General features: G+C 30.8%; 1 protein-coding gene across 1 annotated transcript in view; it reads left to right on the top strand.

The window, feature by feature from the left end:
* Positions 1-18412, top strand: part of LOC118203028 (uncharacterized) — a 40978-nt gene extending 22566 nt beyond the window's left edge. The window contains exon 6 of the mRNA XM_035375269.2: positions 1517-18412. Within this exon, the coding sequence (XP_035231160.1) occupies positions 1517-2011 (495 nt within the window). The 3' untranslated portion in view covers positions 2012-18412. The remainder of the gene's footprint in view (positions 1-1516) is intronic.
* The last annotated feature ends 2742 nt before the right edge of the window (positions 18413-21154 follow it).

The following is a 21154-nucleotide window of genomic DNA, read 5'->3' as shown; positions in this document are numbered from 1 at the left end:
TTCTGAATTTTCTGTTGGCTTTGGTATAAAGGTACATTAATACATCAGAAAATGTTCATGTCATTTAAAGGAATATAAATATTGAGATAGTTTTAAGTTATCTGCTTAACAGTGAAATTGCAGTGTCAGGAAAGTAAGGTTTTAGAAACACAGGATCGAAAGATGTGAATTATACACAAACAATTAATAATTGGAAACCAAATATTCAAATTATTTTGATAAATTCAATTTAGAATATGATCACAATATGCAGCAATACACGTGCTAACATGCTTTAACATGTTATCAGTGAGGTCATTCAATGTCTGAGTGCATTTTTGTTATGATACAGGCACTTGAGCATGTAAAGTGCTAAGATTGACAGTTGTTTCTTTGAGTTTCAGCTATTAAGTCATTCATTGAGCAGATTTTGGACATCGCTGATCAGCTATTGTTTAATGTAGCTGATCAGTGATTTCCGTAATATGCTCAGCGGGGAGACAAGTCTGGAAGTATACCAGATTATGGCAGAACATCAAGTCCAGTCCAAGCTATTCACAGTAGATAAAGCAACATGCAGTCAGTCATTGTTGTCATAAAAAATAGCTTGTGGAACATTTGTAAGAATGGTTGTAGCACTACTTTCATGACCAAATCAACATAACTGAGCAGAAATGAAAACTAGATGAGTCTACCTAATGTATCTTGCTATCTTACATCATTACTATGTAGAAGGGTCAGTATGATTATCATATGTGAAAGCGTTGACCACGTGGTCTCCAGGCCAGTCTCTGACAATCACTGCTTTTTAGGTAGCAGGTAGCTCCATTCTGCTCTCCTTTGCATCATGGATGCATATTGTGGTTGTTTTTGAGAGAGGTGGCTTAGTTGTCAAGCAGTAAATATCACTAGTCATTTGGCCTACAGCTCAATATTGTGTAAGCATCATCTGATTATGTGTATAGTTATTGCTGAACCTTCTAAACTTAGTAGGTAACGTCCAAGTTAATTAGAATTAGGATCACTATGTATCATTCTTCTAATCCAGTAGTCCTAATCTGTCCAAGTACATGTTTGCTTTTGGTGAATACTTGTTTTTATACAAGCAGACAGTAGTGGCTGGTCTAAATAATAATCAAGCAGAGTGATTAATCAACGTTTCTGAGATCATGGACTCTGCCTTTTCCATTTATGATAGGTGATGATAAGTGACATGTTGACTACCTTAAGATATTACGTTATTGAACCACAAGACATTCCACTTCTGAAAGCCCCATGTGGCAGAAAGAATTGCATTTAATCAGGTTTTTATACTATTCACGCCCCTTCTGGTTGTCGCTGATTAGAGCTAGGCATAAATTTGATCATTTAATGTCTTAACTACACATGCAGTACCCTCAATTCATATCTATAATATATATAAAACCTTGGTGTTGTAATTTCAGTGTTGAGTTTTGTATTTTGATTGTATACTAACGTTTACATTGTGTTATGATTGTATACTGAAGTTAACTATTTTTTTCTCTCTAAATTGCAGCAAAGCATTGCAAATATTTCACCTATTAAAGCCCCTCGTCCTGAAGAGCCTTCTAATGACAGTTCTGATAGTTTGGACTTGCCAAGTGCAGCAGCAACTTCTCATTTACCTCAGTTATCTCAAGCAACATCTAATTCTGGTTCTTCAACACCTTCACCTACTGAAACTCCTACACCTGCATCACAGTCAAATAGTACTTCCCCACCACCTCCCACTCTAAGTCCTGGCCCAACTGATCCTCCTACTTCAGAAAGTCCTAATAGTTCCATGGCTGCTCTGTCATCACTTACCAATCCAATGTCTTTATCTCATGCAATGGCAATGGGATATGCTCAGCATACACTATCTAATTTTGCACATGCAAGTGGGATGTTGATGCATAATCCCAGTTATAATCAAGTACATACAACAATGCCATCATCTGCATATTTAACATCATCAAGTCCTAATTATAATCAGGCTCACATGCAAGGTGGACCATATAATTGGAACTAAAAATATGATACTCATGCATTCTGCATTTATTATGTTTGTAATTTGTTTGTTTGTACTTGGCATTTGTTATAATTTTTGTTATATTTTTATTCTGTGATGATTCTTTTTGTATTCTGTGGATTCATTTTCTTGTTGTAATGGCCCCTAACTGAAAGGTGGGAAATTTTTATTCTTGTCATTGAATGCCTGGTTTAAAATAAAATGACAGTGCAATAGCATTAAAACTTTCCCCTGCAGTATACAACTTTATATCATTCCTTTAAGTAATATATGTCTTAGTATAGTTACTGTTTAGACTGTTGATCAGGTACTCTTTTTTTTTCATTCTATTTTTTCTATTTAGCATGAATTAAGGGGGAAAAAGGAATTACATAGCTTCAGTAAAGGGGGGCACATGTGCCAAGTATGAATATTACTTAATTATTGGAAGTAAGTTAAGTTTTAATTTTAAATTTATACTTTTCAGTATGATATGCTGTATATTTGGTAATGTTAAATTTTATCCATACTTAGGAAATTAGTATTTTGTTCATGTTTTTATTCATTCATAAGAAAAACTAAATTGTTTTATTTAGAAAAACTGTGTTTTTAAACTTCTTATGGCCTGAAATATGAAATATTTAGGGCTGTATTGAGCATTTAAAAATTTAAGGCTAAAAAATCCTGGAAGACTGAATGAGTCTTGTGGATTTAAAATATTAATGAATCTCATTAGTATACTGTCACATAGTTAAAATAATTAATCTAATTATAAATATTCAACATTGGAGTGACCTACCTCAATAACATAGAACGAGGCCATTGTATTATATCCTGGTCGTGTGTTCAATATTATTAACAATATTAATGGAAATATGAAATACCACTACGTAAAGCACTTCTACATAATATATGCATTTCCAGTATGAGTGTTCAATTTTTAATGTACAATTTTTATTATGATAAATATTCATCTTTTCATGTGTAATAAGTATAGAATAATCATTGATTTGCAAATGCATTCAACTATCACAGACATTTTTTTTTTTTTTTTTTAAATCTGTTTTGAGTTGATGATGCTGTTGAATGAAAGTACAAATCTAGAATATACTTGTATGGTATTTAGCCTTCCTTGTATGCTTTGGTATAAAATGCCAATTTTCCTCCTCAAATGTTTTAATGTGATTTTAATCGTGAGCTGTTCAAGATTTATATGCATTGCATGTGTATTGTGGTATTAAATACCAGTTCTTTTTCATGTATTATGTAGCTCAGAATGTGAACTTGATTGTTAACTTTAGTTTATTTTCCATTTATATTTAATATTCCATGCAGACTAAAATCATAGTTTATCTTTTAAGGTACATCCTGCAAGTATATAATATTGTCAGCAAATTGTGAAGCACATTAGCTGAACTTGTGTCTTACAGATGTTATGTTGACTGAAGTTAGGCACTCAGGGAATAACAGTACTTCTTTATAATACACTTGCAATATTTAAATATTTCCTACATTTTTGAATAATAATGTTGGTCACATGTTTTCTTGCCAGTTTAAAATATTTGCTATGATTAAAAAACTGAAGCATGAATATCTGTTAATATTTTAAAGATACTTCATTTGAAAAATTTTTATGTAGAGAGATTTTATTTAAAAAGTTATTTTTTAGCTCATGAAGACTATTATAAATTTTGGTTGAATTGAGTTTTGTAAAGCTACTATATAGATTTAGTAAATGTGTTTACAAATTGTTTTTTATGTAGTAATTGTTACATAAATTATATTTTCATAAATTTCAATTTGTTTCTTAGCTCGAATTATAAACTGTGTGGAGAAGATATATTTGTGTTATGTTTATCATTACAACTTTTTAAGCATTATGTTCTTGAACTTTTTATTCCCATATATATATATATATATATATATATATATATGAATGTTTCAGATTTTTTTCAATTTTTAAAAAGATGGTATCTGAAAGAAACTACCATGTTCTACTATGAAATTATTAGAATTTAGTTCTTATTTGGACACTTTCTATATTAATAACTTAATTATATCATTAGTAAGAAACTAAAATAGTCTCATATCAGCAGTTTATTATGCCTGGTTTTGGTATTACTTTAATATTATTTTCTGATTAAAATTCTTGTCATATGCAGACACTTTTTTTTTTTACTTTGCTTTGCTGAAAATGTCATGGTGGCACAGCTAAAAACATCATCAAATTTTTGCATTACTTTGGCTCAGAAGAGTGTAACTAGTGCCAGATTTTTTAATAGTTAAACCCTTTCTAATAGATATGTTGATTTAGGAAATGTAAAAAATAATAATTTGCAGTTTTGAGGATAAGTGAAGATATATTGTAGAAGTACACTAACATTTTTAAGATTCACTGTATGGAAGTTATATACTTTTACAGTTAATTTTTGCCTGCTGATATTGTTTTATTTGATCATATTGGATCTTTTGTAGTGTGTAATTTTTATCACAGGCAGAATCGGTTTTTAATTGTTGAGTGTAAATCAGAAATTTAAAAATGTCATGATTTTTGAGGAAATTTTAATATTTATTATAGCGTAAATGCCTACATTGATTTGAGGAAGGTCCTGTGTAAAATAACAATTGTTACTTGCCTGGTGCTTTGCTACTTTAATTTTTTTTAAAGTAATTTCTTTATCTTTTATTATTCAAAAAATTAGAATGAAGTTGCAGTGATTGAAATAGTGAAAGATATCACTTTGGGGGGGGGGAAGTTCCCATAAGAATGTGAAAATGAGATTCACTTGTCACAAACTGAAAAGGTATAATGAAAACATTTAGAATGCATACTGCCTTCTATTACCATGAGTATACTTTATGAATAAAATTTTTGATTTATGTTCCTTGAACCAATAATTTAAGCATTTACAACTGCAGTGATGAATCAGCGAACTTTGTAAGTAATTTTCTGTTTTACATTGGCTAATAAAGGTATCTGTTTTTTAAATGGGGGAGAGACCAGAATTTGAATACATACAAAAAAAAAAAAAAAAAAAAAAAAAAGAAGAAAGTAAATCAATGCATTATTTTGTGTGGTCTGTGAGGTGCGGTATGAAGAAACTTGCATGTATTGTAAAAATTGACTTAAAATTTGGCTTCAAAAATAAGTGTGTTAAAACTAGTGGATATTATGTTACAAAAAAAAATATTATAGAATATGTGAAATAGAAAGTGTTGATAATTTAGATGCAAAACAGAATCTTTCCAATTCTGAAATAGATAACTTCTGTTAACAGGAATCATCTCAAACATGTAAAAAATAAAGGAAATTAGAAGTCCTGGCCAGTGGCATAAAACTAAAAAAAAAAGAAAGGGGTTTGATAATGGAAATATTTATAATTGAAAGGGCATCTAAAATTTAAAAGTCTAAAAACAAGTTAGAGACTTGTTTTTTATGAAATTTTAGTTTACTGTTATCTGTGCCAGTAATGAAAAATTTAGGTTTTGTTAGCTGTGCCATCATTTATAATGAGATATTCTATGCATTTTGTAATTATTTTATGAGCTGAGTGTAATGACTTCTATGATTCTGAGTGTGTTAAATATAAATTACATTAACAAAATTCTATAGAAAATTTAAAAAAAAAGGTAAATGGCTTTTGTATTTGAAAGTTAATGCATTGAATGCATTATTGCCTTCATATATTACCTAAAGCATTCCTGAATTTGGTTACCATGACATTTTTTTATGAGGTTCTTTTGAAATCTTGTTTTTTGAAAATGAGGAATAATATAGCTTTGTACTTAATATTTTGCCTTATGTTAATCTGAGAAAGCATAGGAATTTAAATTTGTGAAATTTATGAATTTTTTACGTGTTTGTATGTGTTTGTTTTTAGAAAATGCTTTAAAAAAATCTCCTGCAAAATATGTGGCTGACACGCACAAATTTGTTGCATTACAAGTATTTTGTTTGGAGTAGTATTTTCGTAGCTGTGCCGTTTCTTTTTCTTTTCATATCTCTGCGATATTTTTAGAAATGTTTTTACAGAATGTTTTGTATAAATATCTATTACTTTATTGACTTGTGCGAATCTTATGAGTGTGTGTTTTTCGTGTTTGAATGTAAGTTTTTAATGTCTGCAGCACAAGCGTCACAATTTTAAAGTATTCTTAACAATAAAGCCAAAGTTTTTTTTTAAATATTGTGTTTTGCTTTTTCAGCAAATTTCTTGTATATACATTCCATTTGTTTTATCTTTTTTGTTTTTATAGTTGAAAATGTTATTTTTTATATTGTTTTTGTGTGGTTATCAAAAAAGCATCTGAATTATTTCTCGTGTAATTGCTGTCCAAAAAATGGCTTTTTTTATGTGTTGCATGTTATCCTGTTTTTAAATAATTAAGATATGGATTACAATAATTTCCATTATCACTTTCTAGCCAAATTTTCATGCAAACTCATCTGTCATATTTTAGGGCTGTATCATTTCCTGAAAAGATTAATTTTAAAGTGAGCATGAAAAATTTGTATGAGCAGCTTCATGTTTCTTTGGAAGGAAATAAATTTGACATTCTGCTTTTTTCTTTCTATTTACCTTATTTTGGCATTAAAATATGCCTGTTCATGTGTAGTTGATCTGTGTTAATTGAATGCTGTTTAGATTTTGAATGATTATGAAAGTGCATGCATCTTGGAAAAGTAAATAACACTTCATGTTGCTACTGCCATTTTTGTATTTGGAAGGTGTAAGGTATGTGCTTTGATTGTGGGAGATTACTTTTTGTTGGGAAGGTATTTATATCATTTATGTATTATTTTTCAGATTTACATTTTAATGGTAAGTGTAACATATCAAGTGCATATAGCTTGTTACATGGGGTTCATGTTTGGTGTGCAATTTTATGCAGGTTTTGTATAAAGAGTAATTGAAAATATGTCTTTCAGGATCTACAAAGTAGCCTTTAACTTAACATGCATACAATTTAACACTTTTGAAACATGTAAAATTTAGCTTTTGTTGTAATTGAACAGAAAAATTTGTGTTTAAAATCTCTAGAAAAGCACCTGAATTTAACAAACTCTTTTATATGGAAAGAATACAAAGTTTGCAATAAAGAATTACATTTAAAATTATTTGCAGTTGAAAGAATGCTACGTTTCGTTTGTATTTAGATGAAAAATTAGTTAAGAAACTTGCATAGAAAAGCATTAAATTTTATCCAATTTATTCTGAGGCTATAAAGAAGGAGAAGTTTACAGACAAGCTCAGAAAATTTATAGTTTTTATCAGTAATAGTGCATCTTCTGATTTGACGACATCCAAACAGCAATACTTTAATTCTTGATTCTGTAGGAAGAAATGTGTGCAGAGAAATTGATCTCATAAATGTTAAAAGGATTTTTTTTTTTAATGGAGCAAATGACTTAATAGGTTTGACTTACATTTTTTATATAGTGGTCATATATTTCATTTTTGACATTAGGAACGCTTTAGCATATTATTTGCAAATGTTTTGGATCAGTTATGCTACCATGCATTTATCATCCATATGACCTGGCAACTGTTGCCATAATAGAGAACATAAAATCTTCAATTTAACTGCTATTTGGCCTGGCAAATGGCCATTATTTTTATATTGCAGTTAGATCTTTATCTTTCAAATAATACTAATATCGCATAACAAACCGGACAGTTTCTTAATAATTTAAATATGTAGGTTTTGTAAAAGCTGTCCGATTGCTGTAACTGAAAATATAATATATGCAACTGAATTTTTTTTGAGCTTTTTGCAGCATTATTGTCACTAATATTGTATTTCTGATAGCACGTGTTATGTAGCTTGGTTCATAATCATTTGGTTTTTATTTCTGAATAGTATGAGAAATTCTAGTTAAGTATTTTTGATGTTAAGAAACATTTATATCATAATCATCCTATTTTTTTTTATAATGCACGTTAATGCTGCACTACTAATCATCTATGTGGCTTGACGGATTACCAGTTCCGAGAACTTTTGCTATTCATCCTGCGTAAGATCCTTAAAATCATAAGACACCATTTGAAATTATTTCAAAAGCAATGTACCTACTTTTTATTTTATGATATTCACACCATTAGGGAAACTGACAAAATACATCAAAGGGTGACATTTAATATAATTTTCTTTGCTAGCATACTGTACTTGATAAATCAAATGTGTATCAGTATTTATTTTAAATGTTTTTATTTAAAATTATATATCTTCTTGTGAATTCTGAAAGTGCAAGTGCCTCTTAAATGAAATAGAAAGCAAATGCCCAAGATAATTTTATCCATTAATTGACTTTAAATTGCATATTGCTGAGAGCCATCTAGAGACCTTAACAAAATCAAATTCAGTAGAAATGTTTCAAAATATTCAGAAAACACTTCTGCATATGACTATGTGTGCCTTTAAAGTGAATGTCTGTATAGTTACAATTTGCTTACTGAATAAAAAACTTGACCAGGTAATTTAAAAAAATTGATTGAACATAAAGATGGCTGTATAAGCTTTATACATTTTATTAATGTGGTGAATCAGTATCCCCCCTTTGTGCATACCTTTCACATGAAAATATTTAATTTTAATATTAATTTTAATATTGTGCTATTGAAATGGTGACAGATGCATTTGCAACACAAAGTTGCTCATTTATGCTAGTATTTATTATCTTTGATAATAACTATGAGACTAAAATGTGTGTTGAACTCTCAACCTTACTGAAAGTGTTTTGCAGTCATACAGAGAGGGAAAGATCATTATGTAGGCCTGTTTGTTATATATACAAAATGATGAATATTAATATGTACAAGGAGATACCAAGAATATGCTGTGTGATGTTTTGCAATTAAGCTTAATAAAATATTGTAGTTATTTGACTCGTTACGTGTATGGCGGTATTTGTGTTTAGCTGGAAAGTGCATATTCATAAAAGATATAGCAGCCTCATCGAGCTAGATTTTTCACAAGTTAGTAGTTTTCTCTTCCACAAGAGATGAGTAAAATTATTTATCTGGATTCGGTGCTCATAGAAGATGTGTCATGTCTATCCAAGCTGCTTATTAGAGTAGAGTAATTTCTTCTTTTTAAGCAAAATTAATTTTTTTTTAATATTTTTAGTTGTGTGATTGGCTAAAAAGTAAATATTGAAGTAATAATCCTGCTTGTATGTTGGTTAATATAGTAGAGAATATATGATGTACCTTTCAATTTTTATTTAATGTCATGAAAAAACTGGCACATTGAAATGGTGCTATAATTTTTGTTAGACTTTGTGGCTTTATGTAGCTTTGGCACTTAACTTACAAACAGGACCTTATGTTTATTTTAAATTTAAAAATTAACGCATGACGCATATTTTGACACAATGGGTTATATTCAGTTTGACTTAAAGTAAAGGAAATTGTTATGCATTGAAATGCTGAGTTATTTTTTACTGTGAGATACACAGAATGTTAAAAATTAAGTTTTGGAATTCTCATTCAACTCATTTTTTCCCCTCTCATTGAGAATGAATGTAAAAAAAGAAGAGCTCTTAGTTTTTAAAATTATCAATATTTAGGTATAACTTTCAGTGTAATTTTCATATGAAAATTAATGATATGGGGAGGTGAAGAAAGAAGAATATGGAATGCACCCTATAACTGTGTGCAGTAGCATTGAACTGAGCATGACGAGTTTGAGAAAATTATATCAGATAAGTCTCATGAGTTTTGAGAAGATTATACGTTTAACATTGATTTTAACCATATTAAAGTTAAGTTTAACCATTAAAGTTAACATTGATTTTAACCGTTAACCATGACATTGATTTTAACCATTAAAGTAAAAGACGAGATAAGTCTCAGTTTTGAGAAGATTATATATTTAACATTGATTTTAACCATTAAAGTTAATGCATTTCTACTGACCATTGATGCATGTTACCCTTTAGATGGCTGTGTACTTAACTTCCAAATGGAATGATTTCTTTTTCAGACTTTACTTAGAGCATAATGTTTGTCCAGAATTCACTGTTTCATCAAAAATGATTTAAGTACTTACCAGTAGTAAGCTGAATATAATGTTTTACTTTTTGATTAAATTCTTGACTTTTCTTTGTTATAAATTACTGTAACTTGAAATTATTTCAGTTAAAATTAGTTTGTAAATAGCTTTATTTGTGTGAATTAATAGTTCTTATGATGCATAAAATTTCTTATAATCGGGGTAATTTTGTGATGTTAGGTCTTGCTTTTTAATTAACATAAAAATCTATTCAAAAATAACTCAGTAGTATCATTATTTTATAATTGTTTTGAAATCTTTTAAACTTGGTAGTGATTGAATATGAACAAAATATTGAATTTTGCTCATTTATTTTCTATATTATTGTTTCAAGATTACTATTTATTTTAATTTCTGTGTAGAAAATTTCCTGAAGCTTATTCACATATGCTCTTCATATTATTAGTGTGTTGTTTTTTAGCTTTATCATTAATTCATTAAAAAGCATGTTCATGAGCAAATAAATATTTATTATGATAATAGAAAATTTTTCATCTGAATCTATATTCATCTCTTCTGCTTTTAAACTATAGTTGTTATTGTTCAAATTTATAAATGCCATTTAAATCAATGAGTATAATTCGATTCAGTAATACTAATTTAAATTGCATATAGTACTGCTGCAATGCCAGATATTTACAAAAAAATCCATAATTATAATTTTATTTTTAATTAATATGTTCATGTGAACATGCTTATCCTTCTATCTTTAACATGTTGACTGCTGTGGAGGCACTCGACCTGGCTACACTGCTGTGAGGCCACCAGTGACTGGCGACATGACCAGTAGTAAAAGTACATAATTGGAGTAAACATCAATATAGTTCGACCGCCTCATCCACGACCATGAGTGCAATCACGCATGCACTATTTGGACCGATTTATTCTCAAAATACGGTGGAAGGATAGGAACTTTCTTTCCCTTGAGCATATAAATTTTCTTCTTTCGGATGTCTTCACGTGACCTTTCACGTCGCAGCAAGTAATATCATCCTTTTTGGAAGAGTCGTCGTGTTTTGGCAGAGTGCCAGCCAAGGTTGCATTTGAGACGGTTGAACTATACTCATAAATTTTTAAATAATACATTGTTACCATAATGGTTTAATAATAATAAATTGCAAAAATGGTCTACAGCGCTCCAAAAACAAAAAATGTGTTAAACATGATTGTGTAACTCGCCTAATCTTCTGTAGATAATATTTCAACATAATATACATCACATAATAAAAAATTCATGTTGGTGCCATGGGCAAACCTTGTGAAAAGCATATGGCAGTCAGTGTGTTAAATGGTGTCAAACCCCAAATAGTTTTTTTCTTCCTACATATCATCTTTTAATTGTGTTCAATATGCATAATTTATTTTTAATGGTTCAATATGCATAATTTATTTTTAATGGCAATAATAAGGGAAAAGTTATATGTTTTAAATAAAGCTTTTTGATGTTTTGAAGTTCTTAAGAATTTGTTGTTCTAAGTAAAATACTGTCAGGTATTTTCTTAAACTTTCAAATGCCCTTTAAGTTTTTTCCCCTGCTGTTTTAGTAACTTTTATGCCTTTTTAAATTTCTTATCCATAGCCCAAGCTTCTAATATTTCCCTAAGATCAAATTGTTTTACATAAGTACAGAAAGCCTGTAATTTTGCGTAGCAAAAAATTATCACGTGGAGGTAGAGATAGTATTGTAAGATATTTTAAAAGCAATATTCGTTGCAGAGTAAAAGCAATAAATAAGTGATAAAATTTGTCCTTTGTTTGGCATTATTTTAAATGAAAAGGTTTGGTCTCCCTTCGGAAGGTAGAATATTGGGGTAAGCAAGCACTCTGGTTTAAATTACCATGAATGAGTGATTGAAAAGTTCTGATTGATGTGTATCTCTTGCATCTGTTCTGAACACTTATTAGAAATATATTTTTTTAATAACAAAACAAGAAGTATTTATACATATGTACATAGTGCTCCCAAAATCTATAACTTCAAAATTTTATAAAAATTGGGAAATTATGTGTAACTGAATATGGTTTGGCCAGAAATAAAATGCAAGAAAATTTCTCCAGAATGGGGTATTGGATAAATCTCTAGGCCAATGTTTTAGTGATGGAGGATGCTTATATGAGCTCAACAGGAGTCCTCACAGTCAGGAAGTACTGAAAATAACATCGAATAGCTTTTTCTATTAGTGAATACCATGAAGAAATACTTTTGTGATATATAATAGATTTCTTGCATGTATATAAATCATTTCCAATTAAATTGTGATCCCTTCTGTCGATATTGCATAGCACCCCTCTCTTAAAAGCAGCTGAACTAAATGTTTGCCTGTTACAAAAAGGAAACCTTGCTTGGTACTTTCTTGCAAACTACACTCTACTATATCCATTGTTAATTTTTTTTATTTTTTTTATTTTGTGGACTATGGATTACTTCGTACTTATTTTATGTAATTTTTAAGCAACTTTTTTCTTTTATTTGAATGTTTTGGAATGATAATTTATTTCTGTGTGCTATTTTTTCCCTCAGCACATTCAATCTGGATTCATGAAATAAATTTTAACCATACTTATATTGCATTGATCCAAATAATTGTATAATTTTTCTGATATTCAAAAAATGTCTCTGTAAATTCTTGTGTATTTATTAAGTATATTTAGTGCAGAGTTTTCTGCAAGAAGTTTAATTCTTTTTTCATTGTATCATATTTGATTAAATTTCTGCCTTTAATTTTCTGTTTAAATTAAAAAAATCTTTAAATTTGTTAGTCTTAACATTGGTCTTAGTAATTAACTGTTTGAAATCCAGACCCTTTCCCTTTGCTAACCTGTATCCCCAAAATACTGAACCACCCGAAATACTTTTCCAGTTTCACAGCAATTTCCTCCCCTCCCCGTCCATTAACGCAGAAAATAGGTGTGAAGATTTCGAATGGCATCCTTTGTTCTTTCTAATAGATTGCATTAGCCTTTGACCCTGTTCTTTATAAAACTATTCTGAAGGTCATACCAACAAGCCTTTCTGGCTTTGTTATGATCACGACTGGGATTTGTTTATTTCCATTATTTTTATGGGAAGGAATAAATTGATTTAAAATAAATATAATCCTTAAATTTTTAAACTGCACTTTTATTGCTGTTTAAAGCTTAAAGCACACTGTACCACAAAAGAATCAACAACGAAATGCCATGAGCAACCAACCTATAAGGACAAGCTGTCTGCGGTAAACTGATATGCATTTGGGAAACTGCACCTGCTACTGCATATGTTAGGGAGAGGGAAGAAAACAAGATTACAATCTCGGCTGTTTTTGGGTGGTTCTGGTTGTTTCAATATAGATCTGTGTGGGGCAGATTGGTTGTGAAAGAGTTAAGGTAAAATAACATGCTGAACAAATATTAATTTAGAAGTCAAACAACAACAATCAGCATTATATTTGCAAATTTTTGCTGAACTCGTTTCGATGGTTTTATTGAACCGTCAACCTCAGCTGCCAAAGTGCAAATGAAACTGATGAAACTGCACTTTGGCAACTGAGGTTGATGGTTCGGTAAAACCATTGAAACAAGCTTTGTGAATATTTGCAAATATAATGCTGATTGTTGTTGGTTGACTTCTAAATTAATATTGGTCTTAGTAGTTATGATGCCCAAATGCTTCAATTTAGAGCCTGGTTTGAAAATGTAAATTTCTCATAAGCAGGCTCTAAAGTGATTTTTAATTTCTATACTGTCTTGTAGTCAATCATGAATTTATTGTTTGATTAAAGAAAAAATTCATCAATGAAATATATATCGGAATGAATTCTGTACTTTTAGAATTATCAATAATATATATATATATATATATATAACAGTGTACTGTAATATCCAAAAAATAATAATGTAATATAAAAAAATAATGAAATATCAAGTTGTTGGGGAAGTTCTGGTTGTTGGCAAGTGTATCATGAATTATTATTTAATACAGAACCACACATTGATCATTGGGAAAAACTAAATATCTCATAACTCAGCAACTAGAAATGTGGAAGTCTGGATGTTGCAAAAGATAGTAGAAAATTTCCCAGCCTTAGTAACAATTTGGGAGGATGTTCAAATTGTGTGAAGTCTTGAGCTATCTTCAAAAAAAAAAAAAAAAAAAAAAAGTTAGCTGCCGAAAGCGATGATTACATCTGTTTGAGTTTATCAATGAAATGTTGCAGTTGCTAACAGTACAATTTGGTGATAATGCCAGTGCCTAATAGGAGCAGCTTTAAACCACTATGCCACTGGAATTCAACAGATACAAAATTGTTCTTAAGCTCATGTATCAGTCAAATTTTAAAATCATTCCTGCTAATTGAAGCAGTTGTGGGTACTCACCCTTAGTCAACTCTCCATATTAGGTAGTAGAGTGAGCTTGCAAGCTTCCAGAGTGATAGTTTACTCAAACTCAGCTACACTGCACCTGCCCAGAACTTTTCGCAGGGCGGAATATAAAATTTCTATGCACCATAGACCCAGACCCAATCCCTGGGGCTAGAATTTATGTCAGTCACATTGAAAAGGCTGTAAAGCTTATGAAACCGATGAATAGATTGGGCATCATGCTATCCATTGGCCTGGTTGACATTACTAACCTCCAGGACAGCATAGGTTGTCCTTTTGGATAGTAGGAACTGGGCTCATTTACTTTATGCCCTCTGTTTCGAGAGTATAATGTTCAGCCAATATGTATGACTATCAGAGTATAATGTGGAGCTGGTAGGTATGACCCCCCAGGGTGTCATGCACAGTATGTGATCTGTTGCAAACTCGTATCTGAATGCTGGCCAATTTTTAAACTTTGTACTGTCATTGTGAAGGCATGAGAATCAATATATTGCATTGTTTTTTTCATTGGACCTTTTCCAATTATGTTAACACAGCAGCTTGACTCAGTAACTTTGAACCTGAACATGAAGCTGTAGAGCAGAAAGTGACGGACAAAGAGCTAACTTAAGAAGTATGAGCGCTTGTGCTTAAAGATTATGTTTGGTAGCAGTGAACTATGTTGCCACATACTTTCTTTTCATATACCTGTGTAGCAGAAACTGAAAACATTATAGTGAAAAGAATTTTAAATAAGTGACCAGAAATTTCCCAGAAGTGTAACCATTAGCCTAAAACTGTTTTTAAATTCCTAATTTTTACATAATGTATTTCATGTGCAATGTTTCTAATTACTTTTGAACATGAGTTTTGTTAAGCTTCTGATTATTATTTGCAATTTTCGTATAACAGCCTTGTATTTAAAATTCTCATACTTTTAAAGAAGATGAATCTCGAGTTAATTTTAAGCTGAGGCTTATATTTTATTATATCAAAGAAACATTTGTTTTTAGACTTTAGTAAAGCAGAATTCCAAAATAATGCAACAGTTTGAGCATGATAGTTCTCCACTTTTGGTTCAAGAAGTATTTGCAAGAACATTATTTGAACTGGATGTATTGGTTATTTATTTATAAATACTTGCCATTGTTTATGTTCTTTTAATCTCGGAATAATTACTGAAGTGCACTTTAACACTTTACTGACCGCTAGCGGTTCAACAGCATTCGCACGTCTGACAGGTCGTTTAGCCGCAGATTCTCCAACGCCAGCTGTTTTTCGGTTTAACGCAAGTGAGCAATGTACCTCAATACTAATAACAAAATGCAGATGATATAGCAAATGGCAATTGTTTATTGCGATGGCTACCTATTGATAGGTTATTTTTAGGTAGCCCAAGGAAAAAAGTGATTAATGGGCTATCGGCTGGAGGCGATGGCAAAAAATGACGATTAATAGGCTGTCGGTTGGTAGGCATTGGCAATGATAAGCCGATTAATAGGCGATCAGTCGGTAAAGTGTTAATAATGTTATTAAATGCATCCTGCTTATTTTAAATAATTTTTAATAGTTTCCTATTGTATTAAACGTACTTTTATGACTTATTTTAAATTATTGAAGAAGAAAATCTATTTACTAAATTCGTGCAAAATTTAGAAATTTTGGCTATGTTAAAGATCGTACGCATATTGATTGACTATATTTGAATTTGTCTGGGGGGGGGAAGGAAGGCAGGTATTGTTAAGTATGTATTTTGTATGTTTGGGGACATTTTTGTAAAACAAAATATTTTGTTTAAAGTTATTTTTTGTATATTTTATCTAGATTTGTGTAAAGCAGTCAAAATAGCCTCTTATGAATCTTAATTTTCTTATTGTCTGTAATATGTTGGCTATTATATATATTCCTACATTTTTCTCATAATGTATCAATTTTTGTATATATAGCTGCATATGTTCTTATAGTTCATATTTCACACTTGTGTGACAGTTTTATGTGAAAAGATTTAGATTAACTGTTTTAAATACATTCAAACTTCACTCCTTATTGTGATATATTTTACATAAAATCGAGTTAATGATTTTTAAAAAACTTTTTTTTATACACATTACATTATACTAAATCCATGCAAACTTTTATTTTTGACTTGCATTATAGATTATATAATAATATTAATTTTAGTTTTTGTGTTTGTATTTCCCCATTTTTAAGTATTATTTACTTTTGAACTTCTGATTATTTTGAGTTTTTGTGTGTAGTTTAAAAAGCTGAGTGTATCCAGAAAGGATAAGTATAAGACATTTATCATTAATAAAATTTTTTTTATTTCTTTATTAAATATTTATTGAACTAGAGACACTTACAAGTTTTAAATAAAAAAAAGATAAAATATTTTACCTTTTTTTAGAAATGTACTGAACAATTTTATTAATGATGTCATTGTTTAATTTATTCATCATTCAGCTTATCAACACTGGTGAAGAATTTGTGATATTTTATGGTTTCATATTAATATTACTGCATTTTTATAGTGGTCGTATTCTGTTGTGTACTTATGTGTAAGCATTAGCACTTGAAATTTAATTTTCTTAATATATGGTCATATTCATTGATGGGTATTTTTTTTAAAGAAATTCTACTTTTGAAGTAAATGATTTTCTAAAGAAGGAAAGTCATGTAATGAAACTAATTGCTAAATTGTGTCACTTTGGGTTCTGTGAAATGAGTCTTTAATTCAAAATGTTTTCATCAACAAAAACTGAAAATTTGTCTCATATTTTCTTCTAAATATTAATGAGTTAGCATTTGTTGTTTTGTGTCTGATCTTGATACTAATTATTTGTGGTTCTGTAATTTAAATAATTACCAAGCGATGTTGTGGACCAAGTTCTGATTTTGAAATTTTGTCTTGTTTATTTTTTTAAAAATTCATTGATCATTTGATTTTTGAAATAATTTTAGTAAATATTTATAAATGTGAATATGGTCACTTGTTGAAATTTTTTTGTAAACACATGCTCATAATTATAATATTCTTCAGATTATCTTTTAAAGAATTGTGTTCTTAATATTCTCATTAATTAAGAGCCGTGCTTAAACTAAAACTTGTATTGAAATTCACTCTTTGATAGGAATTGAAGCTCAGCAGTCTCATGATTTACTCCCATGGGAGCTTATTTATGTAAATTTATTATCGAAAGTGTACACAGACTGTACAGTGATTGGTTATTTAATCAAGAAATCAGCTGAGTTGATATACACTTTTAATACTTTACAGTGTTTTATCTCCCTGCTATTGTTTTAAATTGTTATTTAGATTTCTAGTTTTCAAAATTTTCTGTATAACTTTTACATAATTTTTCTCTGTAAACATAGCTTTATTTGCTCATAGTTGTGCTCCTGTTAATTTGTTTTAATTTGGAAGTATATTTAAAGTAAACATATTTCCATTACATTATAAGTAAACTAATAAAATAAGCTTCACTGAACTCAAGTTTGCCACTCATTTTCTTCTTGAACATATTACTCCTTTTCATATGAAATCCAAATTTAACTCATATTAAATGTACGTTTTTGAAATTTATTCTTTATTTCTTTAAGTGAAATTCGAATAGCTGTCTGCGTTAGTAATCATATTTCATTTTGTTTAGTGCATGATTCCATGTGTAATTACTCTGATTTAAACTGTGAGTACTTCAAAGCAGTGTTTGAAAATTCTTTGTCTATTAATAGTTATGCATTCCTGTAAAGGGACCAATTTGCATCTTCATATTTTACTATTTTGTGCTAATTTGCTTTATAGTTTAAGTGCTTAGAACTCATGTCTGTGATTCCCAAATGCTAATGTTATTACTTCTGCACGTCAGTTACATGTGACCGGTGTGTAATGTATCTCTCTGGATACTTCATTTATTTACTGTCTGCTGTCTACATTTTAAAATATTGTGACAGTGACCTATTCTCTTAAAGGTATTAATTTTGTTTGTAAATAAAAGTCAACAGTTGTTGGTCTTCCAAATCTGTCATTGGTATTTCTTTTTATTTCTTAATTATCAATCAGCCCAAAACTTCCATTATGTATTACAATTTAAATCAAATTTATGTTTTCAGTATATTATTTGTTATATATTTATGATCAAAAAACCCAAAGTACTTCCAACATGTGTATTATTTTATGATTTTAAATGGCATCAAGTGGCTAGTGAAACTAATGAAAATTTTTAAAAAATCTGATGGATATTTTATCGATTTCTATTTCATATTTTTTTTTCCACTCACGGACTCATTTTATGATGTAGAGTGAGTTTCTATTTTGACTTCTTTGAATGTTTTAAACTTTTTTAAGTATACAGCAGTGCTCATATAGCAGAGTTAATCAGGACCAGTGCAGCCTGCACGGCAGCAGTGGGTGGCAGATATTAGAGGGTGGGAAAGCTTTAAAAACTTTATTAAGACACTGGGTGGCAGACTTTAGGAGCCACAAAGTTTGCACCAGGCCGCAAAAAGGCCTACCACCAGTTGTGCAATTAATTCTACTTTCAATAATTCTGTTAGAAAATTCATGGTTTACCTTTCTGCACCATGAGCTGGAACTTTAACGCGTGTTTCCTTTTCTTTTCACCTCTTGTTTTTATTTTCCTCATGTTAGTCTTCATGTTAGTTTTGTTTTTGATTATGTTGTTTTATTTTTAAGAATTCTCATTTACATATATGAAAGAATGTTTAAAAGTTCATTATTGCAGCATAACCATAGTCTTAATTTCTTTTGCTTCTCTAATTTCAAGACAATTTTAATGCTTTCTTTGCTGGTGATTTTAAACTAGTCTCAGTTTCTTTTAGAGTGTGAATGATCATTTGTCTATTTAAAGATTATGCTGCTTTTGTTATGACTGTGATTATTTGTGAATCTGTGGTGTTGCTGTTATTGAAAGTTTATATGCTTAACACCATAGTGTTTCAGTTAGCAAGCATTCATCAGCAGAGCCGGCGTTATGCTTTTTGCCGGCGGTTGCAGCGGCCCTGTTTCTGACACTCATTTGGTGTTAGTGAGAGCATTTGGAAAGGAGACGTGGCCAGTGAACGAGATGTCTGCATTAGCATTGGACTATCGAAATCTTTCATTATTCCTTGCAAAATGTTACCAGATGGTGAATTAAGGAGCCACTATTGTGCGACATAGGATACATCGCTCTATGTGTTGCGAAATTTGGCTTGGTGTTCTAAATTCAGACCAGTGAGTTAAATTGCCTTCTAATTACTGTCTCTATGACTGATGCATCCTATTGAGTTTCTGCCACAATACAATGCACGTAACTCGCTTTACATAGCCATGTAAATTTATTCGAGGTCTAAGTGAAATATTTAAAGGAAGCGTCAGTATATGAAAACACTATGGATGGTACTTGATTTGGGTGCAGTCCACTTAACCGACCATGTCGCTTTTAATAACTTTATTATTAATCCACACCTAGTCCAACCAGAAATGAGAGCTTCCAACACTCCACCCATGTTCAAAAGAAAGCTACAATAAATTTAATTTAAAAACCGGAAAATCAGAGTCCGAGCCCCGAGTAATTGTAAAGTTAGTGTAAAGAAACTAAAGAAAATCATAAAAGTGTATTCATCCTAAAGTATGCCAACACATACGTTATAGAAGTGTGGATGAATTTAAACACCACAATAGGAAAGAAAGAAAAACTGAAAAGAAGTAAAAATATTGTATTATATAATAAAAATGTTAAAGGAGAAGGAAGATAGAACAAGTACCAAAGCATATCAAACAACTCACAAAAACACACTAACAAAAGATATCATAATCTCAGTCACCAACATGTATTGTCTGACGATTATCGTTGATAAATTTCGTTATAGTTTTGCGCTAGATATTAAATGATCGAATAATGTGCAGTCCTAGAGGAAGTTCCGACCATCTCCCACCACACCACAGATATTAATTATTTTTATCATTATTCTGAACTTTAAGTTTTGGGAGGTATTCCTGGAAGACCCCATAACTTGTTCGGTGGTGTCAAGCTAAGAGCTCACTGGAAAGTAAAGTGGAGGTCTGTTGTGTTTTCAGGTGAGAGGTGTTTCTATCTTGGTGTCAGTGATGGCCGTATATTTACAAAGAGGCCTAGTTCCAAGTTGTAAGTGTCGTAGAGACATTAGATCTACCCCAGGAGTTGTGGTCTAGATGACAGCAGGAGCACGCTCGTCATTATCCCACACTGACAGCAAATTTGTAAGTCAGATTGGTGACTCCCGATTGTGCTGCCATTCTTGAGATACTAAGTGATCGAAATAATGCTGAATCTTAGGAGGAATTTTTGATAGGATAACGCTCGTCTCTCTGTTGCTGCTGTCACCCAACGTGCTGTACAGGATTTGGTTTTATGCGACTGCGGGCAAAGCCTCGAGGGCTATCTCCCTAAGGGAAGGGATGCCTTCATGGAGGACTTTCTCTGGAAAACTGGTTCGTATATATGTTACATATAGGGAAAACCACGAAAACGCCTATGCAGCCATCCCGTTTCTCGAACCTCGGAGCGAACTGCAAGTGTTCAGCGACTTTACCATTCTGCTGCTGGGGGGCCATAACATACTCTACAGAGTGTCGACATATTACCTTATCCTGCAAGGTCACTTGATCTTTCTTCCATCGAGTACTTGTGGGACATGATTGGATGGCAAATCCAGCGTTATCCACAATCAACAGGGACTCGTTGCAGATTTGACTGACCAAGTTAACAGGCCTGGAACTCCATC

The sequence above is a fragment of the Stegodyphus dumicola genome, chromosome X2 (assembly GCF_044657685.1).
Source record: "Stegodyphus dumicola isolate Sdum_Otavi_A_Nest chromosome X2, ASM4465768v1".
Classification (NCBI taxonomy): domain Eukaryota; kingdom Metazoa; phylum Arthropoda; class Arachnida; order Araneae; family Eresidae; genus Stegodyphus; species Stegodyphus dumicola.
This window is presented reverse-complemented; position numbering and strand designations above follow the sequence as displayed.